Source organism: Wasmannia auropunctata, unplaced genomic scaffold (genome assembly GCF_000956235.1).
Source record: "Wasmannia auropunctata unplaced genomic scaffold, wasmannia.A_1.0 LD336038.1, whole genome shotgun sequence".
NCBI classification, from domain to species: domain Eukaryota; kingdom Metazoa; phylum Arthropoda; class Insecta; order Hymenoptera; family Formicidae; genus Wasmannia; species Wasmannia auropunctata.
Genome location: NW_012026852.1, coordinates 101,922 through 113,512, shown reverse-complemented (window position 1 = coordinate 113,512; position 11,591 = coordinate 101,922). Strand labels below are relative to the sequence as shown.

Sequence of the window (11,591 nt, the reverse complement as noted above, 5' to 3'; positions counted from 1 at the left end):
ATAAGTCGCAAACGCGGACATTTCTCTCTCCTTTTTTTTTTCTTCGCGTTTGCGTTTGCGTTTTGCGTTTGCAACTTATGTAGATGGGCCTTTAATGTCCAATACGTCGATTAATTTTAATTTGTTATAACTTATTTTTCATCTTAGGAAAAATAAAGAGTAAGTTTTAAAAAATTCTAAGGATTAAGAAAAAATAAAAGATATATAAGTTTTAAAAAATTCTACGAATTAGGAAAAGATAGAAATAAAAATAAGATAAAGAGTAGGTCAAGGACCGAGTCACAGACTTTTGCATAACGCTGCATAATGCATAAGACAGGCTGCGTTCCTTTTGGACGCTCACGCGCTGTAAGCGCTTATAAGCTTCGCTTATACCGTTCCCTTTGGCGTTATAAGCGCTCATGAAAGACTTCATGACGTCATCATTACGTCATGACTCGTGCTTACAATTGTTCATTTTATCGAGGTAGGGCAACGAAAGCGTGAGCTATAAGCGTATAAGCGTCCAAAGAGAACGGTGGCCGTTGTGTTGTCGGAACGCACCTAACCAAAATTTGTATGGACAACTACATAATCTTTATGCGATTTAGATAAAAGTATTGCGCTATGTAGTATATAACCTTGTGAAAAGATTGAAGGCGCTATAATTCACCAACCAGTGGAGCAAAAGGGGAGGAAAAAAATAGATAAAAGTATATCCAGATAAACTAATTGCAATAGCTGTATAATCATAGATAAACAGAATATTATCCACTCTTCATTAAAACATATTATATCTAATCCAACATTTGCTAACATAATTATATAAAACATAATCATATCACTTTCAATTGCTATCTTAATTGATACGCTCACAGTCACTCACAAATGCCAAAGGGAACGGAATTTGCATGACAGTCGTATGAGCGCTTAAATTTCAAAAGGAACGGAAGAAAATATAGCGCTTATAAGCATGAGCGCTTACATGAGCGTCCAAAAGGAACGCACCCATAAAGCATAAGAAAATCAACCAATCAGAATCTTTCATTTCATACTCTGATTGGTTGATTCTCTTATGCCTTACGTCTTATGCGTTATGCAGCGTTATACAAAAGTCTGTATCTTGGCCTTAATCTAAGATTAATGTCAATCTACATTGATATAGAGACGGCATGAGGAATTATAGGCATTATGACTGCGTTCATCAATAAAAGCAACTTTGTCACTATTGCAGGTTTCATTAATATAATTGAGTTATACGTTTAAATATATTTTAAATTTAAAGAAATCAAGGGCAAGAATCAATAATCGTATTAAAAAATTTAGCAACAATTAAGCTTATTAACAGTTAAGTTTAACATTCAATGAAAAACAAGGATAAAATAATGTACATACCGTGAATTTGTGAACGCAACCGTTGCAGTCCTGTGTGTTCATTGGGTATGTGTCGCGTACGTGTCATGTGCGGCAAACAAACATCGCGTTGGTGTGTAAATTGTGCAGAAGACATTTGGTGTGTTAAAGTGATTAGCCTCAAGTCTGTGATTGGAGGGATTATGGAATCGCGGAGAAACGTAAAAAACTATTAATGTTATTTGTAAAATTGAAACCCTGAAATAATCAAGAAATAAAAAAATTTAACTTTTAACTTTTCAATTACTTTTTTTTTATTAACTTTTAATTCAATAATTTTATTATGGATTAACTTGTAACTTAACTAAGTTAAATTTTTAGGCTGTTAACTTTAACTTAATTTATAGTTAAAAAAAAATAACTTACCCAACCCTGTTAATTAAGTACATAAAATAACAAAAAAATTGATTTTACTAAACACATTATTCTCAGTTTTTATTTTACATAATACCGTGTGCGCTCTTTGTTTATTATACTATTATACTGTAAGGATAATAGTCTATTATACTGTAAGGAATTAACCTGTAACACCGACATTTTTCGTCTGATTTCGTTGCTACCAACGTGCGGCGATTTCCCTCGCGAGCTGCGCGCGCATCGTCTTGTTCGCGTGAGATTGGTCGGGAGTGGTAATAGCGCTGCGGCGCAAGCGCCTCGCGCTTAGTGACTCGTATACGGCGCCTAATTGGTTGAGACTTGAGAGATGATGGCGCACGTCGAGGTGAGCTGGGCGCCGGCATTGCCGCCTGCCGGAAGAAGATTCATTCGTGATTTGACTGTATGTTGAAAAAGTCTCGTGAAGACATCGTGCGTAATAACTAATAAAGTGTGTTAAAAGAGTGTCTCTCTCTGAGTATCCTATCCCGATCCTTGGTTGCTTAAATTAAAGATTCCTCGAGATACCCCTTGGTTACCACTCTGGTCTTCCCTTATATTATTTTCCTGACTTTTGCAAGTTGTGAGGCGGGCTCATTAAAATATTCGAAACTAGAACCCTTGCCTTACAGTACATACATAAAAATCTTGTCAGAAGTGGGATAAGAAATCATCCCCCTTATCCTAATCTTTCCTACCTCAGGACTCGAGGGCTCTCAGAGAGATCCCGCGTTCGTGAAAAATCGCGTCGCGTTCTACACCTTTCGAGGCTCATCCCGCTGTTGTCGTTGTGTACTCGTCAGTGTTCTGTTCGCCATTCGGCTGATTCGGCATATCCCGCGTTCGTGAAAAATCGCGTCGCGTTCTACACCTTTCGAGGCTCGTCCCGCTGTTGCATCAGCATCGGTTTTCGCCATTCGGCTTATTCCCGCGGATTTATTGTCGTCAAGTGACTTATACTTCGCTAGTGTCGTAATGTTTCGCTCGTGTCGTAGTGTCTCGCTCGTGTCGTGATATTTTGCTAGTGTCGTCTGTGTCGTGTCATTTTGCTCGTGTCGTTATAGTGTCGTTCGAGTCGCGTTTGTCCACGTTATTGGCTCGCTCCTTACATTTCAATACAGACTATCTTGTCTCCGCGCATCCACTGTGTGTCATCGAATCTCCGCTGTGCCGTCGTCGAGTCTCCGCGCGCGTCCGCTGTGCCGTCGTCGAGTCTCCGCGCGCGTCCGCTGTGCCGTCGTCGAGTCTCCGCGCGCGTCCGCTGTGCCGTCGTCGAGTCTTCGCGCGCGTCCGCTGTGCCGTCGTCGAGTCTTCGCGCGCGTCCGCTGTATCATCGAGTCTACGTCGTCGAGTCTGTCTCGGCAGGAGTCTCTGTCTGCATCTGATGCGTGTCGTCTCGTGTACGTGTTTACCTTATATCTCGTATTATCGAGTTACCATTAACTTTCGCGACTTACTATTTACTTAGCGCTATGTCGCGAATGCGAGAAACAGAGCTGTCGCGCGATCGTTCTCTGAACATCGAGGAGGTCGAACGAGCGCCTTCGCTCGATAACGATCAACTACGCTCAAATCCGACAAGAATTTCGATAGCAGACACCGAAACTACTGTCGTCAATGAAGACGTCATCAACGTTAATTTTTGTCCCGTATCGCATATAAACGTACCGACTGAAGCCGTGGAAGAGGAAGAGAAGAAGGATGAAGAGGAGAATGAAGACAAAGTGTACGAAAGAGAGGACGTCGATAATGGGCGGCAGCAGCAACATGAAGCTTTGCGACCATTGAATGCGACGGTCGTTGACATGAATTCCGCGAGTGGTCAGGGCTTAGAGATTCGAACCGACATTGGCTCGATTCTCGTTTCGGGCACCACTCTACAACCATTTCGGTGCTCGTACTTTTCAAAAATTCATACCAGACCGGCAAAAATTGCCGTTTGTATGAACACCAAATTCACGCGGTATCTGAGCCAGCGAGACCGATACGACATACAACGTCCTCATTTTTCAACGAGTCACAACAACATCGAGCCGTGTGCCACATGGTACGAGTTTCAGTGTTTCGAGATCGACTCCCATCCGCTCTTCGCCGTCTTTCAGCTGGATCACACCAGCCCGCTGTTCGATGATATGCCAGAGTACACGACCTGCGAAGAGGAGGGACGATTAGTACGTGTAGCAACTACAGCCTTCATGCATAAAATAATGTTGAGAGCGGCCCGAATGCTGCGAACAGATACTCCAACGGCTAAGACGGATTTAAAGTATGTTTTATACGACGTACAACGATCGTTCAATGTCATCCGGCGTGAATACTGTTCGTACGTTCGAAAAATCACAAAGTGTCTCTTAGCGACGGATTTGCGGAAAAAATGTGGCATATCTGATATCCGTTTTTACATGTATCTCCATGGAGTGCGACTACCAAAAAGTAATGCTCGAAAACTTTTGAGTGATATGATCGACATTGATCACGATCACGTAGATGTGATCCAGATATATCGCGCGGACACTCTCACCTTTAAGAACGACGATCCTATAGTCGTGAAACTAACGGGAAGAGGATCCGATTCGATCGCCTCATTTTTCGAAGGATCCATAGACAGTCAATCGACGCAACGTTATTACGTGGGATTTACGGCTGATTACGGCTATTTCACGCGGTACGCTTCCCCACCTTTCCTAAATCATGCCATCACCTTCGTGCAAGCATGTCACGAGGCAACAATGGAAAAGAGTGCGAATTCTGGATTGTTGGGCGCGTTTGCGATTTGCCGCGGATACGCCGACGCGAATCGCAAATTAAAAAAAACGGCCGCTCACACGCGACAACATTTGCATTATCTGTTAGCCTTCTGCGAGCACTATATGCGTAAAAGGCAGGCATTGAGAGTAGAGGAAGTGATTACCCTTGACACACTTCGAATCGATGGTTCTATGTCAGAAGAGATTACGCGTCTGAAAATTTTCCAGCAAGATGAAATGTGCGTGTCGACTAGTTATTTTTTACGCCACGGTACGCTATACCGCCTATCCAACTGGAATCAATATATGGACCTAAATATTGGCGACGATCTTCGCTTTTTGCACTCTGTATTGCACAGCACGTACGAGTCGTACGGCCAAGACACATGGACAAGTCCACAAACTATTCGTCGCACAATAAGGGCGGATTTTAGAGTAACCTATTTTGTTAACGGATTGCTCAGAACACAAAACTTTCAGATCGCAAAAAACATGTTTTGCGGAACGACCGAAAGTCGATCTATCGATCGCGGTAGAATATGTTTAAGGGAATTAAACGATCCTACGGACACATCAATATATCCATTTTTTACACACGATATTCGGAATTCTGTCATGAACATTATTAGATTTATATGGAACATTATCTGCACATTACCTGATCCCTCAACGGTAGCGGCAGAGGAGTTTGACGACGTGAAAGAAAATGACGGCAGTTATGATGATGATCTTAAAGGTTTAAGATTCCTCGTATGCCTATACGCGTCATGGGCATACAACGCGGAATTGGTTCACCACGATACTGCGTCATCCGCCGCCAAAGTGACCGTCGACAGCGTTAACGTTTTGCGGTACTTTAACGAATGGAAGAACGTCTTTTCATTACAATTTTTTATCGATGAACACCGAAGAAAAGGCGTGATAAATTGTTGCGCAAAAATAACGAAACAGGGAATTGAAGAGCAGAACGCAAGTCACCTCGCCCTTCTTGATCCGCAAACTATGTTTGCAAACGTTGTCATGATGTGCATTAGAACATCCAATCGTCCTCGAATGATTAATCTGCTCAGCAAATTTATTAATCGACGCTGTCAAGTTCTTCCCGTTCACCTATTAAAACAGCACTCAAAGCAGTACGACTGGGCCGTTGTTATAAACGCTGCAACATTACCAGGTAACGTTCACGTAAGCGCGGGATACGTTCAACAGCAATTAAATATATTGAGACAGCGAGCCAATCAAAGAAGATGCCTGACAACTGAACTCCGTGGAACTCGTCGTTATAGAATTCGTACCACCGTAAGGAGTACAAAACGTCCCGTTGTCGCCGCCGTCGTATCGCCGCGTCATTCGCGCGTGTCGAAACGTACCGACTCGACAAAAGATTTGGGTCGTTCATCCCCATTATCGTCTTCTACTGACGACAGTAATAGGGATGAAGCCGTCATGAGGACGCATGTTGCGATGACTGAAGGTCGCTCAAATCAAAACATCGTCGTTAGAGATGTTCGTATTCTCGATCGCTTATTATCGGTACCACCATCGCCGTCGCCGTCGTCGCCATTGTCCCTACCAACGTCGACCTTAGACGACCACTGTCTGGACTGTCTGGAGGAGCCTATTCCATCAATGTCGAAGACGATATTTGTCCACCCATCGATGTCTCCTCCTCCGTCGACGTCCTCCTCGAGAGCGAGCGCAATCGCCGCTGATTGTCCGATGGATGAACGGTTTCCGTCGATCTAGGGCGACTATAATAATGGTACCGTCAACAACGTTTCAGCCAACTGCAGGGGTGGGTAAGTTAATTTTTTTAAAACTAAATTAAGTTAAAGTTAACAGCCTAAAAAATTTAACTTAGTTAAGTTACAAGTTAATCCATAATAAAATTAATTGGATTAAAAGTTAAGTTAATAAAAAAAGTAATTGAAAAGTTAAAAGTAAAATTTTTTTATTTCTTGATTTCAGGGTTTTAATTTTAAAAATAACATTAATAGTTTTTTTACTTTTCTCCGCGATTCCACAATCATAGACTTGAGACTAATCACTTTGACACATCAAATGTCTTCTGCACAATTTACACACCAGCGCGATGTTTGTCGCACGCGATACCCAATGAATATACAGGGCTGCGACGGTTGCGTTCAGAAATTCACGGTACATTATTTTATCTTTGTTATTCATTGAATGTTAAACAAGAATAAAATAATATCCAGATGCACCTAGACGAAGTTTCTAAACGCAGCCCAAAAGTCATTACTTGTAGACAGGTGTGCGCCGTCTTATGACGCCTTTATTTATAGTTAACTTCAAAAATGTTATATTATAAGTTAATAGTTACAGATAAAATTTAACTAAGTTAAGTTAAAAGTTAAGAGTAAAATGTAACTAATTTAAGTTAAAATTATTTAACTTTTTAACTAGATACTACCCAACCCTGACCAACTGTAATTTCAATACCTTCGACACGACGATCCCAAAGGCTCGCGGCAAAAAACAAACATAAGGACACGGATCAACGTTCTACGACGTTGTTGGAGAACGTTTCATTATCACGCGATACAAAACAATCCAATAATAGACCTAGAAAAAAAATGAAGATGTAAATCGGTAAATCATTTTACCGCAAAACATGATAAAGCTCTAATTCAACAAGCTCTGTTAACTTACAATATACAGAATTTATACACATAGTATGAATTACAAAGACTTATGCCGAAGCTTTTTTTAAACTTCACAGCGGAACAAATGCGATACCGATTACGCCAAATTTGTGCCGGTGTAACGAGTGAGTCAGTCAAAAGATAATATGCCGATGAAATCAAACAGTTGAAAACATTAAGCACATAAAATAATAAAAAATTGATTTTACTAAACACATTCTCAGTTTTTATTTTATATAATATCGTGTGTGCTCTCTGTCAATATAGTTAATAGTCTCTGCAGATTATTTTGTCTTGAAATGCTCTTGTCGTTAATAACGCTTTTATTGTAATTATCGATTTCATGTCATGTAATACCTGAAACGCTCTTGTAATAATGTTTTTGTTGTTATTATTGTGCTTATGTCATATTTATTATATGATAGAAAAAAACATTTCAAAAGACTTTCCAAAAAGTTATTTCTTTCAAATATTTAATTTTAAATAATCATTTATCTACATTTCGCTATTAACGTAAGTACATAATTATTTGCAATAGGAAGTATATTATGCACATTAATATGCACATTCAAAAATGAAAATGATTGAAAAATTACTTTTTTTTTGGAACATTAATTTTAGCGAGTAATTCGATATATGAAATATTTAGTCCATATATCTAATGTTTCTGTTATACATCATAAGACATTAAAAGCAGAACAAGTTGCGACAAATTGAAAATAATTATGTATCGATTACTAATTTCAATTGTCAATAATTACTTATACTGCATCATTACTGTATGTTGTAATATTAATTCTGTTGATTAAAGTTAAGCTATTCAAAATTTCATTGTATTTTATACATTGTACTACTTTTGATAAATTTTTTTTACTTGGTAATTTAAATGAATAAACGATGTTCTAATGTTTACTTTCAGTTATTGTTAACTAACAACATTAACAAGGTTGCATTTCCAATATTCGCTGGCAATAGTAAAAAATTTAGTCATGTATACATACTATACAGAAACTTTGTCACTATACTTGTTACTATACAAAAACTGTTGTAGGTTTTTTAAATATAATTAAAGTGATTTATACATTTAAATATAGTTTAAATTTAAAGAAACCAAGGGCAAGAATCAATAATCGTATTAAAAAAAAAATTAGCAACAGTTGAGCCTTTTCTGGCCTAACGCAGCTTTATTACTTCGCGCGCAGCCAATGGACTAAACATGGTGGCGGGTCGTATCACACTTTCCTGTCTCGTGGCCCTTTCGCGCCGCGCGGTCATTGGACACGCATACCAGTAGCGCACACACTTCAGGTGCGCGGCCAGTGGCGGGCTCGCGGCGAACTGCGCCATAATGACGTTTTGTTTACATCGGGTGCGCGACGAGGACGGCGAGTGCGACGAGGACGGCGACTAGGATGCTCGACGAAAGAAATGCGAATGAAGGATCGGCGATCCGCGACCGCGGCAGGTACAAAGGTATATAGAATTTCCGGCTTTCGTCAATCGAGGCGCGTCGCGCTCGCTTTAGGCATTCCTCACGTAGACATTACCGCGAAATATCGACGTCGATATGCGACACATATGACGACAACCGGGCCGGGAACGATTCGCGAATTCGCGCGGGATGACGTCGCATTTGGGTTCGAGGCGGCGCGTTCGCCGGTTCCAAAATGTGCAGGGACTCGTCTCTTGGCTGTATCGATAAGATCCAACCGACCGAATCAACGGCATCCCGCTCCCGCGGGAAACGGAGATTGACGCGACGCGACACGAACGGCGGCGCAATTTCGCGCCCCCGGTACAACATTCTAGAAGGAGCAGCTGTCACGCACGTGCGTATTGTACCTCGGTTTTGTGCGTCTTTCGCGCGGAGCCGCCTCGGGCTTCCGAATTGACAGTCTCATTTTACGATATCGGGTAACGATATCGAGCCCGCGATCGCGAGAGCGACCGTTAATCGTTATTTTTGATCGAGTTTCGACGAATTTGCCGGCAAACGCCCGGGCCCGGCGTTTCTCACGAACGATTTCTCACGGCTCGATGTATCATCGCAGTACCGAAAACTGGACCTCGGGATTGCAGTGAATACGACAATTGGTAAATAGTTAGAAATTATAGTTTTGTCTGGACTGGCGATTAAATGCGAAAAATGTTATTTCGGAAAATGAAGGATAAAATTCACTGAAATTGGCGGAAACAATTTTTTCCTTCCCGAGATTGTAAATAGTACCTATGTCGCGCGCATGTTGCAAAAAAGAATATAAAGGCGTGTGTAATTTTACAAATATCTGACGTTAATATATTAGCAGTTTGAGACGAAAGGGATACGTAAGGAGTTTTATGAATTTTTAATATTATTTCATTAACGAAAAAAATGCGATAATTTCGCAAGACTAATGTAATTTAAAGCAAAAAAAGGAAAAAAGAAATATAATAGAAGGTCGGCCGTACTCTCATAGGAAATACATCCGATTTTATAGTCAAAATTGTTTTAAGCCTTTGTTGCATTTTTTCTGTTAAACATATTTTACTGAACTTTAGTATATGGAGATTTTTGGAGTTATTGCAGATTTCAAGTCTGAAGTTGAAATTTAAAAAAATCAAAGTATCAAATTTAATAACGCGGCCAAATAAAAAAAATTAATTATATCTTATTTGCAATATTTATAAAATTTTATACGTAAAGCATCTCGAGATCGTATTTAAGACGATCTTAAGTACAAGATCGGATCGTACGAAATTTAACTACGAATCTATCTGTGTCTTCTTAATCTTTTTCCTTTTCAATAGGTGCGTTCAGCAGACAGTTCATGAGCGCGGATCAGTGAGCGCTCAGTGTGATTCTTTGTTACGATTGGTTTATTCAGATCCAGCGAACAAGGCAAAAACCAATCATATTAAAGATTCACTATAAGTGCTCACTGATCTGCTTTGGCTGCGTTCGCTTTGGCGCTTACAGCGCTTACAACATCATTTCATCCTTGTTGTTTATCAATGTTAAATAAGGATAAATGATGCTTATAAGCGCCAAATCGAACGCAGCCTTTGTCTGCTGATTGCTGAACGCGCCCAATGACACCCGATCCTTTGTGGCGGATCTGATTCGGTCAGAAATAACCAATAGTCGAATTTCTCGAACTTAGTAAATAAGAAAAACGTGTATGGAAATTAAAAAATATTTAAAGATAAGCACAAAAGACGGAATTTCCTAGCACAATTGATTGGCGCAATATATGCATGCCAATGTATTTGATCAATGTATCGCTAATGAACTATATGCTACTATATGGAGTTAATTAAGCTACCTATACTCATAGGCGCGTCATTTGACGCGCGCGTCACGCGTCATAATTTAATAACAATTCTTCTTTGTCGGAAACAATTATAATTTTTGATTCTCCTGGTCTTCACACTAGGGCATGAGCTTTTGAACACTGGCGACAAATGCGATGACACTTTTGCAGTTGGATGAATTCAATTATAAACGTCAAACGCGACAATGCTAGAAGTTACTACCAGGCAGAAATAATTGGTCTATAGACCTCGATTCGACGTTTCTAAACATTGATTCGATGTCTTATGTAGACATCGAATCGACATCTATGGACCGATTATTTGTGCCTTGGTATATTTAATCTAATTATTTCTCAAATGTCGCGCCCATGAGTAAGTAAGGGAAGGGGGGGGGGAGGCAAATAGGGACGGATTTTTTCCTCTCTCTTTCCTACAAGCTAATTTCAAGTTTACAAGATACATATGATTTTTGACTAAAAAAGTACTCTCCACTTTCAAATATACAAAAAATTTAATTAGAGTTTCCGTAAGTTATGTATACGGACTAGATTTTCATAAAAACTGAAACCTACATTTGTCACTATTTGCTTCTTCTCTATGGGTAAATAGTGACACCATGTGGGACAATTACAAAATACATAATTCTTAAGACCTAATCGATCTTTATTTTGACATTTTGATTAGATAAGGCAATTTACATTAATTTCTATACTCTGCCATATGTAAAGTTTTATTTGTTGATAAATAATAGTAACATTATTTGCTAGTATTTCTTATTAAAAATTACATTTATTCTGGATCTTGCCTTGTTCGATCTTATATATTATCCCAAATGAATTAGAAAAATCATATTCAATTATTAAAAAAGCTTTTTGACTTGTTATTATTTACTCAACTAAAAATTGTCATTATTTGCTCCAGGAGCTACTTTTTCCTTTGTGGCGATTGCATCGCCACTACCTCGAATTTAGCCCGCGCTTTAAAATATTCGTTACTTATGAAATCTGCGAAACATCTGCGAAACACACGATTAGATGGTGACACGGTAGGATCAGCTGTTCGCCACACAAAAAGAGGTCAAGATAACTTAAAAAACATGTTGACGCAAACACGTGGAAAACAG

At 39.6% G+C, this 11,591-nt stretch overlaps 2 protein-coding genes across 4 annotated transcripts in view; both read left to right on the top strand.

Moving 5' to 3' along the window:
* Positions 1 to 2,110: 2,110 nt before the first annotated feature.
* LOC105452019 lies at positions 2,111 to 7,993 on the top strand. Of its 3 annotated transcripts, XR_974668.1 has the most exons (3): positions 2,111 to 2,170; positions 3,236 to 6,313; positions 6,939 to 7,993. XR_974668.1 is itself a non-coding variant. In XM_011692794.1 (2 exons), exon 1 carries the CDS (start codon positions 3,240 to 3,242, stop codon positions 6,258 to 6,260), a length of 3,021 nt encoding a protein of 1,006 aa, XP_011691096.1. In that variant the 5' UTR covers positions 3,118 to 3,239; the 3' UTR covers positions 6,261 to 6,309; positions 6,939 to 7,993. The 3 variants fall into 3 exon arrangements, 1 of the variants encoding a protein (XP_011691096.1); XR_974667.1 differs by lacking the exon at positions 2,111 to 2,170 and having other exon boundaries at positions 3,118 to 6,313; XM_011692794.1 differs by lacking the exon at positions 2,111 to 2,170 and having other exon boundaries at positions 3,118 to 6,309.
* A 495-nt stretch (positions 7,994 to 8,488) lies between these two features.
* Positions 8,489 to 11,591, top strand: part of LOC105452018 (uncharacterized protein CG5098) — a 16,386-nt gene continuing 13,283 nt past the window's right edge. The window contains exon 1 of the mRNA XM_011692788.1: positions 8,489 to 8,650. Coding sequence (XP_011691090.1) covers positions 8,590 to 8,650 — 61 coding nt within the window. The 5' untranslated portion in view covers positions 8,489 to 8,589. The remainder of the gene's footprint in view (positions 8,651 to 11,591) is intronic.